The 20,612-nt window shown below is 48.3% G+C and overlaps 1 protein-coding gene and 1 long non-coding RNA gene across 4 annotated transcripts; one reads left to right on the top strand and one right to left on the bottom strand.

The window, feature by feature from the left end:
• The first annotated feature begins 3,701 nt into the window (after positions 1 to 3,701).
• Positions 3,702 to 18,799, top strand: LOC123783669 (uncharacterized). Of its 3 annotated transcripts, none has more exons than XR_015720792.1 (5): positions 3,702 to 5,430; positions 7,464 to 7,763; positions 13,241 to 13,317; positions 14,257 to 15,123; positions 16,842 to 18,799. It is a non-coding gene; the product is annotated as an uncharacterized LOC123783669 (long non-coding RNA). The 3 variants fall into 3 exon arrangements; XR_015720791.1 differs by having other exon boundaries at positions 7,355 to 7,671; XR_015720789.1 differs by having other exon boundaries at positions 7,355 to 7,763.
• Positions 11,561 to 20,599, bottom strand: LOC123783666 (uncharacterized). The gene is given in 5 exon segments (XM_045784563.2): positions 11,561 to 12,536; positions 12,538 to 13,261; positions 14,249 to 14,375; positions 19,713 to 20,013; positions 20,217 to 20,599. Coding segments are annotated over 4 exon segments (1,005 nt in total). The 5' UTR covers positions 19,728 to 20,013; positions 20,217 to 20,599; the 3' UTR covers positions 11,561 to 12,397.
• Positions 20,600 to 20,612: the final 13 nt, after the last annotated feature.

Here is a 20,612-nt window from a genome sequence, read left to right as displayed (position 1 = left end):
TCAAACTCCAGCTTTTGCCAGTAGTCCCAGTAAAGTCTTTCATAGCAAGAAGATTTTGTTAATATTTTTACATGCTTTTAGTTGTCACAGCTCATGATTTTTTAATATTTTCTTTTTACATAGTCTGTACACCCAGCGTGGGGCTCGAACTCATAACCCCAAGATCATGAATTGCATGCTCTTCTGACTGAACCATCCAGGAGCCCTGTCACATCTTTATCGGTCTGAAATGGTTGCTCAGTCTTTTGTTGGCATTCATAATGTTGACACTTTAAAGATCATTAGCCAGTTATTTTATTGAACACCCCTCGATTTGGGCTTTATGCTTCCTCTTAATTAGATTCAACTTTTGCCTCTCTGGCAGGAATACCACAGCAGTGATGTTGCCTTCTTCTCATTGTATCGTGTCAGGTGTTGCTATGGACTAAATTGTGTCATCCCCCCACCCCACCCCCGCCTCAAATTCATACATTGAAGCCCTAGTCCCCAGTGTGATTATATTTAAAGATACGGCCTTTGGGAGTTAATTAGGTTTAGGGACCTAATCCAATAAAATTGGTGACCTTATAAAAAGGGGAAGAAAAGGAGTGATCTTTCTCCACACCCAGAGAAAATGCCATGAGGGAACAAAGTGTTCCTCTGCAAGCCAGGAAAGAGCTCTGTCCGTAAACTGAATCCTCCCATATTTATCTTTGGTTTTCCAGCCTACAGAAATGTGGGAAGATAAATACTTGTTGAAGTCACCCACTCTATGGTATTCTGTTATGGCAGCCTGAGCAGACAAAGACAGGTGCTGTATATTTCAGTTTGTCCCATTACTAATGATATTGGATCACTAAATGAAAGTGGTGTCTGCTAGGCTGTTCCTGTATTTTATCTATGTTTATTTTCTTTTCTAATTAATAACTTTAATGGGGAAGTAATCTGAAACTACGTAAATGTCCTGTTACTAATGAAACTCAATTGATTCATTTATTTACTGGTTACAGAATCAAGGTTTCCTATTTTATCCAATGGTTTGTAATCTGCTACTATTATATTGTCTGCTATTTGACTATTGGGAGCCTATTCAAACGTTTGTTTTTTCTGACTTTTCCCCGTATTCTTTGAGCACTTTTTTTGCTTTCTGGCACCATAAGATACTCCGTGCTCATCTTGTATTATCCCTGCCCCAGCCCAGCCATTTCTCTCAAATGGTATTTAGAAGCCCGTTCCTGGACACCATGTGACCCCATTACTATTGGTAAGGTGATATACATCTCAGAGAGAGTATAATATTAACTTGTTTTGTTTTTCTGGTGGGAGAAGTAGGGGATCAAGGCAAGGAGAGTGAAGACATTAAATTTAAAAAAGGATTTTAATACAGGAGAAGAGGCTCACATGCCATAAACATGATGTCAGGCAAAAACTAAAGACAATCAGTGGGGGAACCCCTGTAAAAGCCAGGTCCAATAGTGGGAAGGGAATACTCCCTGATTTTGATTTTAGTTTTCTGTGCTACAGTTCCATTATTCTTAGGCACCAGGGAATCCTCATATGAACCCTGTTCTGAAAAAAAAAACAAGAGTACTGTGCCCAAGCTTTGCATGTAGCGAGAAGCAGACAAGAAAGAGTGGAAGCAGCATGGAGAAACAGTTAACAAAGGGCCAGTTGTGAAAGGTGGAAAGACTCAGAGCTGTACAGAAAACAAAATGACAAATGACAACCAGGAAAGTGAAAGCATTCTTAGAGAATCTGAGAAATACTTGAGGTCAAAATTTCTAATTGTAAGAAACAATTTGTTAATCATATATCAAAATATGCCAAATTTCATTAGGAATCAGGGATTCAAGTTAAAGCCACAATGAAATACTATTTTATTCCTTCTGATTGGTAGTAATTTAAAAGACTGACAATACCAAGAGATGACAATGATATGAAACACCAGGAACTTTTATTTACTTATTTTTAAGACTTTATTTATTTGAGAGAGAGAGAGCACGAGCAGGGAGGAGGGGCTGAGGGAGAGGAGAAGCAGACTCCCCACTGAACAAGGAGCCTGACGTAGGGCTGGATCCCAGGACCCTGGGATGATGACCTGAGCCGAGGGCAGACGCTTAACCGACTGACCCACCCAGGCGCCCCAAAACACCAGGAACTTTAAAATACTGCCAGTAGTATTTGGCATTATTTAGTAAAGTTGAGGATGTGCATACCAATGACCTATTTCTCTGTGGCATACCCTGGAGAAAGTCTTTTCTAATTTTTTTAAAAAGATGTTATTTATTTATTCGACAGAGAGAGCAGGAGAGCACAAGTGGAGGGAGAAGCAGGCTCCCCACGGAGCAGGGAGCCTGACGCCGGGCTCGATCCTAGGACCCTAGGATCATGACCCAAGTCAAAGGCAGACGCTTAACCATTTGAGCCACCCAGGCGCCCCAAAAGTCCTTTAAAAATACATCTGTTTACATATACAATAATGTTCAGGACAGCATTGTTCGTAATAGAAGACCGAAATAGCCCAAATGTTCTTTTACAGAAGAACAGATGAATGAATATGGTAGTCACACTAGTGGAATATTATACAGCAATAAAAATAATGTAGAGCTATATGCATCAACTTGGATGTGTATCACAAATGAGATGTCTACTGAAAAGTTGTAGAAAAATGTGAAACAAAAACATCCTTACATCCACGCAAGAAGAATCCTTCTTTATTTGGATAATAAAAAATATGATAATCCCAGAAAGCTAGGAAACTTGGAGACATACACAAATATGCCATAAGATTATAGTTGATTTTTATTTTTTTTTCCTTTTTTTTTTTTTGTCCTGGCCCTCAACTCCACAGAGAGCATTCTCTCAGCGGTGATAACCTTGGCCACACATTGTCATCTGTTGGTCTTCCACCATGCTTTAGTCAAGCAGTGATACAACTACTTAAAGTTGGCAACCCTAGCCTTGCAGAATGTTTTTGACAACTCCCTAGTTCAGATGCTTGCCACATTACAGCTGTCCCTCTGTGAAAAGCAGAGGGACAGTTGACCACTTACTTTATGAGGTGCCTGCCTGGATAAAGTCACATGTGGCCATAAACGTTTCAAAAGTTCAATGTCTTTCTGATCACAATCATCTTCCTACTGGTCTCCGTGGGATGGTCCTTGTTAACTATATCTGCATTACAGAAGTTGGCCAAGGCGAGATGCCCTGCAACAGATGACTGGATTAAGAAGTTGTGGTCCATATATACAATGGAATATTACTCAGCAATCAGAAAGAATGAGTTCTCAACATTTGCTACAACATGGACGGCACTGGAGGAGATAATGCTTAGTGAAATAAGTCAAGCAGAGAAAGACAACTATCATATGATTTCTCTCATCTATGGAACATAAGAACTAGAATGATCAGTAGGGGAAGAAAGGGATAAAGGAAGGGGGGGTAATCAGAAGGGGGAATGAAACATGAAAGACTATGGACTATGAGAAACAAACTGAGGGCTACAGAGGGGAGGGGGGTGGGGGAATGGGATAGACCGGTGATGGGTAGTAAGGAGGGCACATATTGCATGGTGCACTGGGTGTTATACACAACTAATGAATCATCGAGCCTTACATCGAAAACCGGGGATGTACTGTATGGTGACTAACATAATATAATAAAAAATCATTATTAATTAAAAAAAAAAAAAAAAAAAAAAAAAAAGAAGTTGGCCAAGGATCTACTAAGCCACGGACAGAGAGAAGCAAAGACTTAGGAACAAACAGGTCCCACCTGGTGGTGCAGGAATTCTCTTTGGGATAGTTACCTCCAACTAACTCTCACCTAGAACAGCTACTTCCTTGGTCAGACCAATTTCCTTATCTTTATCTTGTTCTTAACATTGTTACACCCATACTCCAGTCTCTCATCTAAGCTGGAGGAACAAGGACCTTAACGGTGCACTAAAGAAGATTTTAGGAGGCCGAGGAGACATGTAACTAGGGTTACAGAGAAGCACTGCTCTGCCATTGTTTTGTCCTCCCCCCCCCCCCCCCGCCCAAAATCAGACTCTTCTGTCTCTCCTTCCTGTCAGTGTAGTGGTCTAGTTACAATGCCCCGCGAATAGAGAGGCATCAAGAAACCTTAAAAAGTTCATGACACTAGGAGCCAAGAGCCTTGGGCATTTTGGTATACTGTGCAAAGGAGATATGATAGCCAATGGATCTAGTCTCTCCAGCACTCCCTTTCATCATATGTAAAATGAATAGAATACCCAGCAGGAACATTGTAAGGATCAAATAGTTATATAATGTATGTGGGAGTATCTAGTGAAAACTGTTCATGTTGTTTTTAATCAAAGTGGAAATTTTTCCTAGGGAAGTTTATCAGTCTATTTCACATCCCACCTCCCTCCATTTATATCCTGATGGAGGGCTACTCCTTCATTGTGTAAGTAGTGTCTTCATAAATGATGAATGGATAAAGGGGCCAGAAAATGCAGACAGCTCACTATTCTTACGCTCACACTCAGCATCCAATCTATCATCTCCCTCTTTAAAACAAATCCAGAATATTCCACTCTAGAAGAATACAAAAACGTATGTGAAAATTAGGAAGGTGTTTCGCTGTACATCGAAGAAATGATTGAAGATTGAATATGGTGCATAACTGAACGCAACAGCTTTTAAAAAAAGAAGTCATACTGAAACAAAAACGTTAAGATAAATAGGCAAAATTGCACGTGAAGCTACAAAAAGATACACAAGAAAGTTATTTCCTATGGAAAGAGTGCAGCTTGGGAAATAGGAATGGACAGAATAACTTTTAATATGAGATTGATTTGCGGTACTCATGAAATTTTGAAAAATGAAACAGGGAAAAAAACATTGGGTTGGAAGCGAGTTCTAGCCCTACTTCTGTCATGACAGTCACTTAAAAACAGTCTTGGTTTCCTCTTCCGGAGGATGAAAAAGGTAATACTACTGACTTCATAGGATTGTTGTTTGGATTACGTAATACGGACGTGTATACAACTGCGCCTAGCAAACCAACAGCGCGACGGTCTTTGACTACTGCCGCTATGACATCTGTAAAACCCTCGGAGCAACACCTGTATTGGAAGGAAAACCCATCCAAGTCAAGAAACAGAAGCGCCTGGCCAACAGAAGAGCAATAACCAACAGGAGAGAGTTAACGAACACCCATAGCCCGGACCCGGGTTCTCTGAAATACCCGGATTTGGCCCCAGAGCATGACGCGCAGAAGATCCTGTCGATTCATTGGTGAGGAGGGCTGTCGATTAGCGGAAGGCGGAAACCAGAGAAAGAGAAAGGTTCTTCAGGCTGGGCTTGCGTGCTCCGCCCCGCACGTTTCCGGCTGAGCCGTTGCGCATGCGTCACGGCGTCTGAACGGCCCGGCATGCCCCGCGGCAGCTTCCGACCCAGCGCGTTGGAGAAGATGGAGCTGTTGGTGAGTGACGCGTGTGAAGCTGACTTTTCCTGTTGGGAAGGCACCGAGCGCTACGGCTTCTCCCTCTACCCTGCAGCTGTGGTCTTCCGTCCCGGGACGCGAAGACACCGAGTGGCCGTGTGCCGAGACCTCGCCCCTCGGGGGTGGGGGTGGGGAGGAGGTGGCCGGCGCGCCACCTGTCCCCTACGCGGCACCCGTCCTCCTGCGGGGCACCCGTCCGTGCATTTCCCCCCGGAGAAACCTTTGAAAGGTTCCGAGCCTCCTGCCCTTGCGATTTACGCCGATGAAGCACTCATGCACTGAGGCCTGTTGTCTGGGAAGAGCACTCAGACACTGCCCTTGTCCTCAAGAGAGCTCCCAAACGAGTGGAGAAGTCAACCCACCAGAAACATCTTGGTATTAGGTGGAGTTAGAGAAGGCGCTTTGCGAGAGAGAGTTAGAGACAGGGCCGAAGAGTTCAGAGCATTCGGAGGCTTCAAGAAGGCGGTAGTGGTAGTGCCAGTACTCATCCTGTGGGGGTGCTTGCCTTTCGATGGTGCTCTCCTTCAGGACATAAAAGTTTCCTTCTTTCTACATTTCTAGGTTCAGGTGCCCTTCCTCCCCTGGCTGGGAGGGACAGAGACTTGCAGTCCCCTTGTATTCAGTGACTCGAACCCTGAGAAGAGTTTAGGTAGGAAAAGTTTGTGGGTCAGGGTATTAAGGCTTGAAAGCCCAGAGCCTGTTTGTTCCAGGACCTGAGACTGGATCACCTGTGCTGGTTGGAGAATATGCATAGAGTAGTGGGCAGTGAGTCCGGAGTGGTTGGTTGGGACTTGAATGCCAAGGACAGCCTTGTAAGCTTGGAGTTCTTGGCTTATTTCAGTGGCAACAGGAAGTCTCCAGGGCTTTGGAAAAGACTAGTTATACAATTGGATCAGATACATGGAAAGTCAGGAAGTCCAGATCTGCTCTGTAGGAAGACTAGGTGGAGAGATGAAGGCTTTTATAACAGCCTGGTCTAATGACATGTCCTTAGACAGGGGTTACTAACCAAGGAGGATTTTGCCCCCAAAAGGCATTTGGTAACAATGGAGTCAATTTTGTGGTCACACCTCAGAGGTGCTGCTGACATCTAGAGGGTGGAGGCCAGGGATGCAGTTACATGTCTCCTATCATGCACAGACTCCCCCCCCCCCAATCCATCCACAATAAATACCTGTGTGGCCCAAGATATCAGTAGTGCTGAGTTTCAGCAATCCTGTTTAGAACGGTAGTGAAATGGAGGGAAGACAGATGTCAGAGACATATCAAACTGACCAGTTTCGTCTCCTTTGGTATTCTTCATGATGTCTAAGTACTTGACAACTAAGCAGTTAATCAGGTCTGATGACCTCAGTCTTGTTTGTATTTTCTAACCCATTCATTCACTTGCCAAATAGTTAAGTGCACCGAACAATATTGGAGGCACTATGATTCTGTCATGAACAAACCAATTCCTGCTCTCCAAGAGCCTTACGTTCTTGCAGGGGAATGACCTTGAATCTATAAGTACATGTCAGGTGGTGAGATACACCATGAAGAAATTCCTATAAGATGGAGTTTCTCTTACTATCATACACCTTTTACTCTGCACCTTCTAATTGCCAAGCACAGAGCTAGAGGGTTTACAAATAGCATTCTAATCTTTTTCTTATTCTTGCAATATAGGTACTGTTATCCTCAGATGTGAAAAAGAGACTCAGACAAGGTGCATAATTTGCCCCAAATCAGTTAGCATGGAGTGAAGCAGGGACTGGAAACCGGATCTACCTGTGGCCAAAGGCAGTGCTATTTCCATTAGGTGTCACCCTGTCATATACCCCGTGAAGAAATTTGTACTTTTTTTCCTACACTTAGGAAAATGAAGTAGAAATGAAGTCTCACATTCACCACTTTCTCTTTCCAGAGAGCACTTTTTATTGGAGAAGCCTACCTGGAGGTGATTCTTTGAAGTTGTAGGAATTGTTCAGCATCCATTGGGGGTGAATTCCTCTTTATTGCTCACATTCTTTCAGGCGGCTGAAGGCAGATCCTGACGTCTTTAAGGGGTTGGCAAGTTGGAGATGTCCTGTCAGCTCTTCAGATTGCAGTTGCTTGGACTTTTGAGGCCTTCAGCCATCTCTGGGAGGCCTGCTGTGGATGGCAGCAGCCCAAGATGCATCAAAGAAGATTCTGGAGCTGAAGCAATTCCTGACTATTCTGCACAGGGAGATCCAGGCCTGGGTGAGGGCGTCATCCAAGAAGCCCTGAGAAGGCAGTGACCTTGGTGACCTTGGTGCAGGATTTGGAGTGAGAACCTGGGAGACCAAAGTATGGTGAGAAGGGGAGTATATAAAGAGAAAGTGAGACCAGGTTGTTGAGGGCCTGGGTGAGAGGACGGGCAGCTGGAAGAAGGTGGACAAACCTGATTTTCTGCTGCTTCTTAAGCGCTTGTTTATTTTCCTGATGGGTGTGGGTGCTAGCTTTCCCACGAGATCAGGCTTTCTCCTCCCTGTGCAGGAAGGATGGTGGGAGGAGAGTGAGGTTGAACCCTCACAGTCACTGAGCTTTGAGTAGGTCCCTGTTCCCAAGGATGAAAGAAGGGCGATAGTTGTCCCCTGTAAATGAACCTAAATGTTCTGTTCTGTAGGTGTATTCTCCTGAGCAAGCTCTGTGGTGAGAACCTACTACCTTTAAAGAGGCCTGCTCTATGGTGCAGGAATTGCAATGCTCAGCAAGCTCTGAGAACTTTGGCTGTGTGCTCAGCGTCTGGGTCACACCCACCCCCCAAGCGGACTAATATAACTGATTTTCTGCTCAGGAGAGGGCCAGAATGAGCCAAGCTGGGGGCTGAGAGCAGTGCTGCAAGGTGTCAGAGTTGCAGGCCTCTGCATAGGGGCTGCCAGGGCCCTCCCTGCATTGCCCTGAGCAGACAGGACTCTGAAGTGGTCTCTGCCACTGTCTAGTGTGACCCTGGGTTCCTGACTCTTCTGTTCTGCCACATACACCACACTCCTCATTTACGTTTTTAGCTTTGGCTCTCCAGGAATGTCTATACCTATACTTTTCTTCCCTGAGCCTGTATGATGATCTGCATGGGGGAGGTAAGGTGCCAGGTGATGGTGTGTGTGCTCCCAAGAAGATCCAGCAACTATGTAGTTCTATTGGGATTTGCAGAGCTTCTCTTGGAGTCCACAAATCCATGCTCAGGGATTTTCCCAAGAGAAGAGCCAGAACTCACATTCAGACCATGGGGCCTTAAAAGGGAACCCAACTATTTTAAGAAAACGGTGAGATACACAGTCTCAGCCTGGAAATGGGAGAGGCAGGAAGGATCAGGGATGAGAGTTTGTCAGTGCCTGTGACATCATAGATGTGACCTTGTAGTTGTGTCGTGACCTGAATTGGGGACAGGGAGCTAGTGAATTGGTGTGCAGTTGTTAGGTTGAGACACCTGCATTCCATATGTAGGCTTCACAATTCCTTCAGGTCCTCTCCTCAAAAGGCTCATTCCATGATAGCTCTGAGCAGGGTCATATTTGAATCAGTCTATGTCTTGGGGCATTTGTGGGGCCTTTTTGTCACCTAAGGAAGAGTGTCTGATCTTTAATATAGACTGATAAGGAAGTTTTTGAACAGGTGTATGGGAGCTAGTTCAGCATGGACAGAGGGGTGATAGATCAGAAGACACTACCCTGGGGGAAGGGCGATGTGGGACACATCTCTACTTAGAAGACCCCATTTGGACATGTCAAGTGGCTTGTCAGTTGAAAAAGAAGAAAAATACAGGTGAAATGATTGAGAGCCCAGGTTTTAGCAGAGGCTAGGAAGCCATGGTGAGAGGGAGACTGTGGGTGAGTGTATGAGGCCCCATTGTGCTTGGCCAACCCCAGAAACCACAGTAAGGCAGCCCGCATGGGATATATCTGCTTACGGCTTACTGTATCTGAGTATAAAGTCTTCACCCTAAAGCCAATCCAATCAGGGATTCCATTGGACAATTCTTATTGCTAAGCTGGATGCCCTCCAATGGATAATACCTCGATGGTAAGGGGAACTTGTGTAACCATGCTTGTAACAAATGAGATCTCTTCTTTGCCTTTTCCACCTTAAGGCTGTAAAAGCTTCTTAGGCGCCATGTCTAATCCACGGAGCTCTTACTCTGGTGCCCGGCACAGTAGCACATCTGGGAGAGTTGGTGGTAGTGGGTGTGACAGGAATCTGAAGCTGTGCCCACATACTCAGCAGGGGCCCAGGCCTTTGGCACCTGGCACAAAAGACTACACTGATGGTACTAACGTGCACTAGAAGGTGTGTGTACTGAGGTTCCACAGAGTGTTGACCAGACAGGTTGCGGGAGTGAAAGACTGAAGTAATTTAAGGTTTTGGAATCGACTTGACCCACATTCAAACTCGAGCTCCCTGCCCCGAATCTCTATGCACATCACCTAACCTATGATAGCAGTGTCCATTGGGTCTCCTAGGAAATCCAGACTTTACTTGCAATACTCAGTAAATCTCAAACTTCTGCAAAAACTCCAGAGGTGCCACTAGAATTGCCAAGTCCACGGAGCATGTCTGAGCCGCTTCCTCCATCTGCCAGAGCAGGGCTGCACAAAGTTCACTCTTTGAGGCGTGACCCCTACCACAGGTACGTAGGGTACCTGCTAGGATTCTGTGTTCTCCATGAGTAATGATCGCTCAGTCCTCACTGTCTGCTAGCCAAGGATGAGTACCAGGACTGGGAGGCTGGAGCTAAAATAGGGAAAGCAGACATTTGCGTGTGATGAGCCCAGGGTCTCAGTATTCCCCAGGCTGTTCCTGCATTGACTGGTAGGGTAGTCCCCTCCCAGGGGAGGCTGAGAAGAGGTGGCCAGAGGAAAGTGGGGTCAGGAGGCTGGAGGGATCCAACTCCTGTTTTGGCTGCAGGCACTCTCTGCCATCTTAGACTGAGGAACCACAACAGGTATCTGTGAAGTGGGGGTGATCTGTGGCTTTGGCCTTCTTCTTTAGGTTGTGAGAATACTGGATCTTGCCTGTAGGAATGGTTAGTAATCTTCAGCAAGGAAGTATCCGTTGAGAAATTATATCAGTTAGTTAAAATGTTTCAGTGAGGGAGGGACTCATTTAGAAACCACATGGAGAGAAACCATATGGAGAGTCTCAGTATTTCATATATAGGAGGTAAAACTGGCTTCTTACAAGACATGTGAAGGGCTGAACCATACCAGGAGGGTGTCCTATACCTGAGAGGAGATCTAGAGGCTGGGAGGTGTTAGGTTTTATACAGCTACTTCAGATTCATTCTCCAGTGCCTAGTGCAGTGATCAGGCTGTGTGAATCAACGACAGGTAGGCAGTCAGGTATCCGCCATAAGTGCAGGGAGCAGCTACTCCAAATGGAGTTGGGGGAACACAGCGAAAAGTTTGGATTAATCACGACTTGGAAGAGAGACCCTGCCTGGCTGGTCACATCTTGGGGGTGTTGGAGCTGGCTGGTGCTGCGCAACTGCTGCTGGTACTTCCGAAGGTCTGGTGAGGTGATTCTACTTCATCGACCACATTGTATCTGGCTACTAAAGAACCTGGAATAGCAAAGAACCAGGAAATACAAGGCTCAACAGGAGGAAACACTGAAATAGATTCTTAAGGACTTGCCTTCCTTCCCATTCTTCCCCAAAATTAATTTTTTTTTTTGAGGTAGAACATTCTTTGTTCTTGTTTAATTCCTCAAAAAGACTGAAGCAGAGACCATGACATTGCTTTCACCATAATTAGACAATGTACTAACAGCTTGTGTGCACAGGCCAGGAACCAGGACGATGTGCCCAGGTTTTACCACGTTTATCATGGAGATTTCACAAAAGCTTGAATATCTGTTCAAAATTAATATGACTTAGATTGGTTTTTAGTGCTCCTGACACCCCATTCCTTTCTCCCACACCCCTGTTTTCACCTTATACCTGTGATGTTCCCTCTCAGTGGAAGTGCAAACCTCTCCAATCCAATTCTCCTGCTCCTCTCTATGTTCTCCACTAAAACAGGCTCTATCTTTGGATTCTTTTGGGAACCTGTGGGCCCCTGCATGAGGATAAAGTTTTAATGGAGAATATTAGCACCAAGGGCCAAGAGAGTGGAGTGAGTAGCACCTTTATTTTCATTAGAAATAGTAATACTGGGGCGCCTGGGTGGCTCAGTCGTTAAGCGTCTGCCTTCGGCCCAGGGCGTGATCCTAGAGTCCTGGGATCGAGCCCCGCGTCGGGCTCCCTGCTCTGCTGGGAGCCTGCTTCTTCCTCTCCGAGTCCCCCTGCTTGTGTTTCCTCTTTCGCTGGCTGGCTGTCTCTCTGTCAAATAAATAAAACATTAAGAAAAAAAAGAAATAGTAATACTTATAAACCTGTAGAAACTGTTAAATGTAACACACAAGAAACTAGGAACCTGGGTGGGGGTGATACAGAGGAGAATCTTAGAAAGAGGAACCCAGATGTCACACTTGGTCTGAGATTAAGTCACTTAGAGTAGTGGTACGCTGTGGCTTAAGCTGTCCCTCCTGCCTTGCTCTCTTCTGGGTGACCTACTCTGAGGTAAGACATTCCTGAGAGCAGGTGCCTAGAGGTCATTCACTTCCAGATATGCTTCCCATGAGGAGGGAAAACTTTTTCTCTGACCTGCCCCAGAAACAGTTCCCAGACCACTAGCCACCCATTCTCTGTTCAGAACAAGGTTGCCCTAGTTTCCTGGCAGGACTTTGGATCCTGTGTTCAAAGCAGATGGAAGTCCTGGTGACACAGGACTGTGGGTCACAGGCAGACCTAGAAAGAGAGCTCGGCACTCTTATGCTGATTCCTCTTCCTGCTTGAGATCCACTTGTAAGTCTCCTGCTGAGCCATGGACTGGCTGGCAGAGGCCTCCACAAGCCGATGGAAGCTTTCAGGAGAGACTCACACTAGGGAATTGATCTTTTGGCTTTCCTACACCCTTGCAGCATGTGTCCCTTCTTGGGGTGTGAGTGTGTCTTCTCTGTGTGCCCCCCGATGGTGGATGAGGACAGGGTTTTTGGGGAAGCTTTTCTCACACCGAGAACATGTATACGGCTTCCCCCCAGTGTGTCTTCTGGTGGGCACGGATGTGGGAGCTGTTGTTGAAGCTTTTCCCACGGTGCGCACAGGGGTGCGGGCTCTGCCCAGTGTGGACTCGCCGGTGAGCACTGAACTGGGAGCTGTTGTTGAATCTCTTCCCACAGACAGTGCACTGATAAGGCTTCTCCCCGGTGTGGGTCCTCTGGTGGACAATGAGGCTGGAGCTCTGGTTGAAGCTTTTCCCACATTGCCCACAGCGGTAGGGTCTCTCCCCCATGTGCGTCCTTAGGTGGGCAGTGAGGTTGGAACACTCACTGAAGCCTTTTCCACATTTGCTACACTTGTGAGGCTTCTCTCCTGTGTGGATTGTCTGAGGCCGAATGAGGTAAGAACCTTGGCTAAAGCTTTTCCCACACTGCTGGCACTTAGACATTTTTTCCAGTTCAGGGACTGGCTGATGGCGACAGGGAGAGCCCTGAGAGCAGTCTCCCCCACTCAGGACATGTGCACAAGCCTTCTCCCCGGCACGGAGTGTCTGCTGACTCCTCCTGTCCTCGGACGGGGGTCTCCCCTCACACTCCCCTGGAGAACATCTACGTTGCTCTCTTGGCTCAGGCTCACCCTTCTGGCCTCTCTTGGGCTCAGGGTGCCAAAAAATTTCACTAGACTCTCTCCATAGATTCTTCGTCACTTCTGCTTGCCCTGAATCATCCCATTTCTGATTCTCTTTTTTAGCTTTGTTCTTGATCTCAAGACCTGAGGGAAGAAAAAGACACGGGACTGTGGAGAAAGAACAGAATGAGGAGTTACAGGTAAAGCATCATAAGAGAGAAATACCTAAATGGAATTCTTCATAGGATTCAGCCTTCTTGCTAAGTCATAGCCTAATTTCATTTTCCAGTTGTATATTCAAGCTCCAAACCCTGTGGTCCTGGGGAAAAAGCCCTGGATTCCACCTACTGTTTTTGTATACTGTCTTTTTCTTTCTTTCTTTTTTTTTTTTAAAGCTATTATTTATTTATGATAGAGAAAGCAAGTCCGTGCACCAGGGAGGGAGAGGGAGAAACAGGTTCCCCACTGAGCAGGGAGCTCGACATGGGGGCTCAATCCCAGGACCCCGGGATCATAACCTGAGCCGAAGGCAGACGCTTTACCAACTGAGCCACCAGGCCCCCTATACTGTCTCTTTTTGGATGTTCAGGCAGTGACACATCTGAGGCCAAGAGGCCAGCGCTGTGTCATCTGCTAGTCTGTCTTCAGATTTCACCTCTACTCTTGACGGCCTGGCTGCTGGCAGCTGAATAACAACAGGCTGCCCTAAGCTCGGCAGAAACGAGAAGAAAGTGTGTTGCCAGGACGTGGCCGGCACACGCTCAGCTCAGGAAAGGAGGGTGATGCTGGAGCAGGAGGGAAGGGGAGAGAGTTGGGCTGGAGGCCCATGGCAGGCTGAGGAAGCCGAGGAAGGGAGCTGCACGGGGAACACGGCACATACTCCGTGAAAGAGGCTGGCGGATGCGGACCTCGGCTCTCATGGGCAAGGGGAAAAGCCTCAACACCAAGAGGCAGACTCCGTGGCCTGGAGCAGGCCATGCATTAGGGCAGTGAGCACGCCAACAGCAGAGGCCGCTCCCTCCTGATAGCTGGGCTAATGGGCTCTGGGGGACTTTCCTATCCCTTGGCTGTCAGAGTCAGGAGTCCTACCAGCTCTGGGTGGGAACAAGACTGGCAGGTCTAGTCTCCTACCTTCCCAGCCAGGATCCCGGAAGTCCGCAGCTGCACCATCGGCCCAGACCCCTTCTCCGACCTCTGTGTCCTCCCCAGCAGTGCAAGGGAGGGCCAGTGGATGGACCGCATGATCTTTCCAACATCTCTGGTAAGAAGGAGCTCGGGGTTAAGAGTGAAATGGGAACCTTGGGGACAGCAGGCGTCAAGCACAGCTTACTGGGCCCCAACTGACCTACACATAGTCTCCCGGTCTCAAAGAACCTTTCTCTGGGAACGGTTCCTGGGCGCCTGTGCCATCAGCCAGGCTGGGGAGAAACCAGCCTCTGGTGGAGGGCGGCTGCCACAGAGCAGGGGACGAGGGAGGTCACAGGCCAGCAGCACTGATAACCCGTCAGAAATGCATATTCCTGGGCCCCACCTGCACCCACCGTATCTGGAGCTCTGGGGATGCGCCCCAACGCGCTTGCCCCCCAGAAGAGTCTGAGGACCACCGCTAGCTCCAGTGGCCTCTGTGTGGCGAGACGCTCTTTCAGCAGACTGTTGGCATAATAGCTGTTTATTTAAAAAATAAAAACTTGGTTCATTCTAAAGCAGAATATGCACATTACAGGAAAAAAATGTTTCATGGAGGGGGGAAGCTCTGAGCCCCACCACCCAGAGATGACCCTAGTACTAAAAATGCCACAGTAACTCAAGCCTTTCATTTTTCTCAGGCCAGCATAATATATTCCGTCCCAGAAATCCATCTGCAAGAAGGAAGTGGTTCGTTCTGTTACCTTATTAACGGAACCTCGGGGGACACATGCAAGTCAGTGATCCTGAGGAGGTCACAGTACTAGGGATCGGAGCAGCCCGAAGCCAGGCTGAGCAGCAGGAGCAGAGCTGGGCACACGGTGAGTCCTGCCCCCTTCACATTCAACCCCAAAGCTTCAGAAACCACACACCAGAGAACAGTGATGTTCGCAAGGATTACAAAGAAAGAAACACCAAGGTTTATACTGATATACTCATTGTTTCATCTGCTTAAGGAAATAAAAAACACTACAGCAAATACACCTGTTAAAAACAATTAAAATTGAGAATTATTCCTCCCCTCTGCCCCCTCATTAAAAAAAAAAAAAAAAAGTTAAGCTGGATGAGATAGGGTCTTTGTCTCAAGTACATGAAGAGCTGGTTGCAGGTGAGGGCAGATGTGCGGGTGTGAATGTACCTGGTTTAGAAGTAGTAGAATTAAATTGCCGTGAAGGAGAATTAGGGCTACACATAAGAAATCTCCACCCTGGGGCGGCTGGGTGGCTCAGTCGTTAAGCGTCTGCCTTCAGCTCAGGTCGTGATCCCAGAGTCCTGGGACTGAGCCCCGCATCGGACTCCCTGCTCGGCTGGGAGCCTGCTTCTTCCTCTCACACTCCCCCTGCTTGTATTCCCTCTCTCACTGGCCATCTCTCTCTGTCAGATAGATAAATATAATCTTAAAAAGAAAAAAAAAAAGAAATCTCCACCCTATCTAAGTGTTGTTACCAGCAAGTAACATTTGAAATTTTGTGTTGAGGGTATATTTCAAAAGCATTTAATGGGGATCTCCGCAGCCTATTCAAGCTCAGACCCGCCTTCCTCCCCAGCCCTCCTCCTCTGCCCTCCCAAGGGCAGAGACCTCGGCTTACCTTCTGAGTGTTCCCCTGCTCTTTGTTGTGACCTCCGTGACCCCTCCAAAGTGCTTTCCTCTGGATGAACCCCCCGTTTCAGGTGGCATTTCGGGAACTCTCTGGCTTCTCCCCACAGGGCTGTCTTGTCATTGAGCATTTTCCAGTCCTTCCCAAAATCTGGGACCTGCAAACAGACCCCATCATCTGTCACTACAAATTCTTGCCTAAGGGACTGTAAAACCTGAGAGTGGCATTAGGAAACCACGTGAGACATGAACAGAAGAGAAATATTCTCAGACCCCTGTAAGAAGAAAAAAAAGATAAAATTTGGTCTCACTCACGTGGCTTGCAGTGATTAAGATCATGAGATGCAAGCACCGAGCAGAATGACGTGGCCAGCGCTGAGCAGACACACGTCTGCAGCATGCGAGCACCGCAGCCTGGAGTGGGGAGCACCTCTCCCCCACGTCCGGGCCTCGCCACATCTGTTCAGCTCGCCCAGCATTAAACAGAGCGCTCATATGGGCCCCTTCTGTGTTCACCCTGCAGTCTGCTCCCCGACTTGGTCCTCTGCTGCCACATCCTGTTGTCACCCTGTGCCTTCCCAGAATCCAGCAGCTCTTGTAAAGCGTAAGCTCACGCTGTCACTGTTGCCGCTGCAGCAGCTGCCACCACCCGCAGGATGCAGCGCCAAGCCCTCCCACCTTCCCTCCTCGACCTCTTCTCCTGGGTGTCAGAGCTAATCCTTGCTTCTCTGCCAAACAGGCCACATCCTCTCCCACCTGAGGCTCCTGACACAGCTCCTCCCTCCCTCCAGCTCAGCTGTCCCCTCAGAGAGGCCGTGCCCACTTCCTGTCTGCCTGCGGTCCTAGTCCAGTACATCTGTCTGCTCATTCCTGTAGAGCACTTATCCCAAACTTTCTTTCTTTCTTTTCTTTTTTTTTTTATTTTATTTATTTAATTGACAGAGACAGCAAGAGATGGAACACAAGCAGTGAGCGGGAGAGGAAGAAGCAGATTCCCCACTGAGCAGGGAGCCCGATGTGGGGCTTGAATCCAGGACCCTGGCATCATGACCTGAGCCGAAGGCAGATGATTAAAGGCTGAGCCACCCACGTGCCTCCCAAAAGTTGCTTTCTTCCTTTGCTTGTTGTCCATTTTCCCCATGGAGGGTAGGATCCTGCAGGCCAGGGACCACGCCTGTCATGTTCACTGTGAAATCCCCAATATGTGGCACGCGGCAGTCACATCAGAGCTACTTGTGTCTTTCAGAGCCACCTGCATCCCCTTCCGTCCCAGGCTTCTAACTGGTCCTTCAAGTGACCAAGTGGTGGTTGCGCGAGGCAGCTGGCGTCCTGAGAAGTGCTATCAACCTGCACTGCCCCACTCACCTCCACTTCTTACTCTGCCTTTCACATCCCAGACAGTTTCAGGGAGCTCTTTTAACCCTTACATTTCTGTACTGTTAGCATTCCTGTTAAGAGCTTGGCTCTGAAATGCTGGGGGCCACAAGGGATAGACCAGCCCCACAGAGAGAGGGCAAGGAGACCTGGAGCAGAATGGCTGTCAGCATGTAGGGGCTCCCGCTATTCACCTGTCCAGTCTCTAACTCCATACATGTGCTACTGCTTGCTCTTCTCCACTCCCTCCTAGGTGTTATTGTTTCAACCCCGTGGATCCTTCATGAACTTCCTCAGCTTGGACCCTAATGTGTCCCCACCACATGGCTCTGCCTTCTCCACATTATGTCAACACCACCCTTCCCCTGCAGCCCGAGGACATGTCTGCCTCCTCACTGGGGACACCAGCATCTCCCATTCCAGTCATGCAGTCTCCGCACCCAGGGCGCTGCTTCCCGTTGACCACAGAGGCGCTCAGCCTACAGCATCCCTCTGACCCACACTTCTTTACTCTGTGCCTCTCCCAGACTTGGGATTGGGATCTTAGTAGCCTCCTTCCCACAAATCTCCCACAACCAAAGCCATGTTCCTTTTCTTCTCCTGTGCCTTTCACACCTCCCTTCTCCCAAAATGTACAAGATCATTACACTGACCAGCTGTCAGACCTAGTCCCTAACTGGACAGGTGCCGACTTTGTGAGACTCCTCACTATCCCATACTGACCCCTTAATCCTGGCGCAGGAGCAGCTCTAATACAACTTTATTTAGTGTAGAACACACAGCATCTGCATTCAGGGAATCTTCCATGCAAGAGACACTGGGTTTTATTAATTCACTAACTCTAGTTTTCCTGATTCCCTGGGTGAGGGATAGTTGTCCTTTCCCTGGCCTTCTGTGGGGAGCTATTCTGAGGTTTTACATTTGTATTAGGGACCCTAAACACTCACTGAATGTATCAGTGTCTACGTTATAGCGGCAAATGAGAAATTCTACCCAAAAAGGAACGGCAGGGGACCACCCCAAGCTAGGTCCTAGTTTCTGGTGGGTGACAGAGGGCTACTGTGCATTTCTCAACGGCTCCTCTCCGCTAACCCAGATTCCTGTGCTTCTCACTCAGTTCTTCATAACGAAACTCACCAGGTTCTGAATGCCTTTCCTTACCTATTGCCCAGATCCACTCTGTACGTCCTCAACCAGAGCCACTGCGTCCTCACCATTTTCTGGGTGTTGCTTATTCATGCACATCTTGATTTCAAGAGATTATGAAGCACTGAGGGAATCCTGATAGAATATGATGGTGAATAGGGTGTGGAATAAATACACACTAAGATGAAGCAACTTTCTAAAAGGCAGCCAGAACTAAGGGAATTATTCAGTTATAACGAATATAAATGGAAAAAGAAAAGATGCAACTGGTTAGTCAACAGCAGCATTACTACTCCAGCCAGTCATGCAGGAAAACATTCAGCCCGCTATGGCAGTGGTGTGGTATCTCAGAATAAACTTCACGTCTTTGCTGTCATCGCTTCCCGGCTGTACATTTATCATTTTTTTTTAGCAGTGCCCAGGCAGGGATCGTGATTTCAAAAGGAAAGTCTTGGGGGGGATGTTGGTGGGCTCCACAGCAAGGGAAAGGAACTCTGGCACAGGCTTCAAACTACAAAAATCATTACTGGCCCTCATTTACTCTTCACCAGTTTGTGCCGCCTTCTTGCTTTCACAGGGTCTCTTTTCCCACTTTTTCTCCCCCAACCACCTCCATACCCGTGTCATGAATCAGGCCTGTCAGTCCCATGCAAGGGCACCACTGGCAGAACTTCATTTATTCACATTAGTAAGTTCCAAGTATGTGCTTAGCCTTGGGCCTGATGGTGATGATCTCAATGCTAAGAGCACTACTGTCCCCTGGTTCTGGAAACCCGGAAAGGATTTTTTTTTGAGGAAACTAAGTCTCAACCTGACTCGGATTCCAAGGAAATGACCCTGCTCTGAAACCTATTCAAGTGACCTAGACAGATGCTTATTCTTACCTCCCGTGTGTAATCCTTTGATTTCACTGAGAAAGGATCAGAGAAGCCTAACAGGATTCCATCTACAAGCAAAAGTAATATAATGGCCCGGTACTTACTGGTCTCCCATTTGCATTCCCACCTTCACCTTACTTCCAGGTGAAATGCCCTGGAAAGAAGCTCCCTCAAAAAGCCTCCAGCCATGCTCCAGGATTTACTTTATTAAATGCGGTCTCTTCACTGCCATGCAACGCACCCCTTGAGAGGGCTACAAGAACTTGTCTGTTAAGTCTTCCTCCAAATGTAGCCCGATCACACTTAGTGAGAACGTATGACGGATCTTCTCACACCCCAATCTTTTCCAGCTTTCCCTCTGTGTGGATGTGGTCCCACTCTGTGGTGCAGACAGATCAGGTTCATGGTCTCTTACCATTTCGCCAACCATAAGTCAACTTCCACTTCCATGGACTCCGCAGCGCTCAGCGTAGGGCTCCCCTCTTCCTAGCCTCTGTTATCTACTTATGGTCACGAAAGTGCCGGGTCCTTTGGCCAGATTCTTTGCAGCCAAGACTATGCCCTGTGCACTCTAGCCCAGCCTGCACGTAGTGGACCTAACACGTAACCCGTTGCCTGGCGAAGGCTGACGTTAGGAGAACCCTGATGAGGAGGAGACGCCGACAACCCGAAATGCCTGGATCCTGAGAAGTAAGGTTCAGGAACTCTAGCAGAGACTGTAAGGGACACAAGATGGAAAGGGGGTTTCCATCATCCAGGGAGCATGCCGGAGCGGACCGAGCGGGAGCCAGACTACAGGGGACCGGAATCCCATACTGGGGGCCGCCGCCCGTCGCTCGTGAGACCCTAGCCGAGCCGCGCCTCCCTGTCCCTGTCAAGGACACTACAAATGGGACCCGTCTCACCGGCTGCAACCTACCTCACCAGGAAAACGTAAACGTTGTGAGGGACGCGCGGCCCAGAGGAGAGAACAAGCCCTCGGGGGCCGCCGATCCCGACCGGGACGAAAGCCCCGGGAAGGCCAAGGGCCCCGCGCGCGCAGGGGCGGCCACCCTCGCCAGGCGGGGCTCGGGACACCAGGCGCTGCCGGCCGCCCGAAGGCCACGCAGGCACCAGCCGGTCGCGCAGCGTCTCCCGGAGCGGGGACGCGGGGCGGTGACAGCCGCTCACAGAGCCGCGCGCAGGCCCCTCTAGGCCGCGGCGGGCCGGGACACTCTGTAGCATTAACTCTTTCCGGCCGCTAGGGCGGCACCGGGCGGAAGGCCGCTTCCGTTCGCGAGGCCGGGGCTGGCCGCGCGGCTGCTTGAAGCCTCTC

This window comes from Ursus americanus, chromosome 2 (genome assembly GCF_024610735.1).
Source record: "Ursus americanus isolate L20-20 chromosome 2, mUrsAme1.1.p, whole genome shotgun sequence".
Lineage (NCBI taxonomy): Eukaryota > Metazoa > Chordata > Mammalia > Carnivora > Ursidae > Ursus > Ursus americanus.
This window is presented reverse-complemented; position numbering and strand designations above follow the sequence as displayed.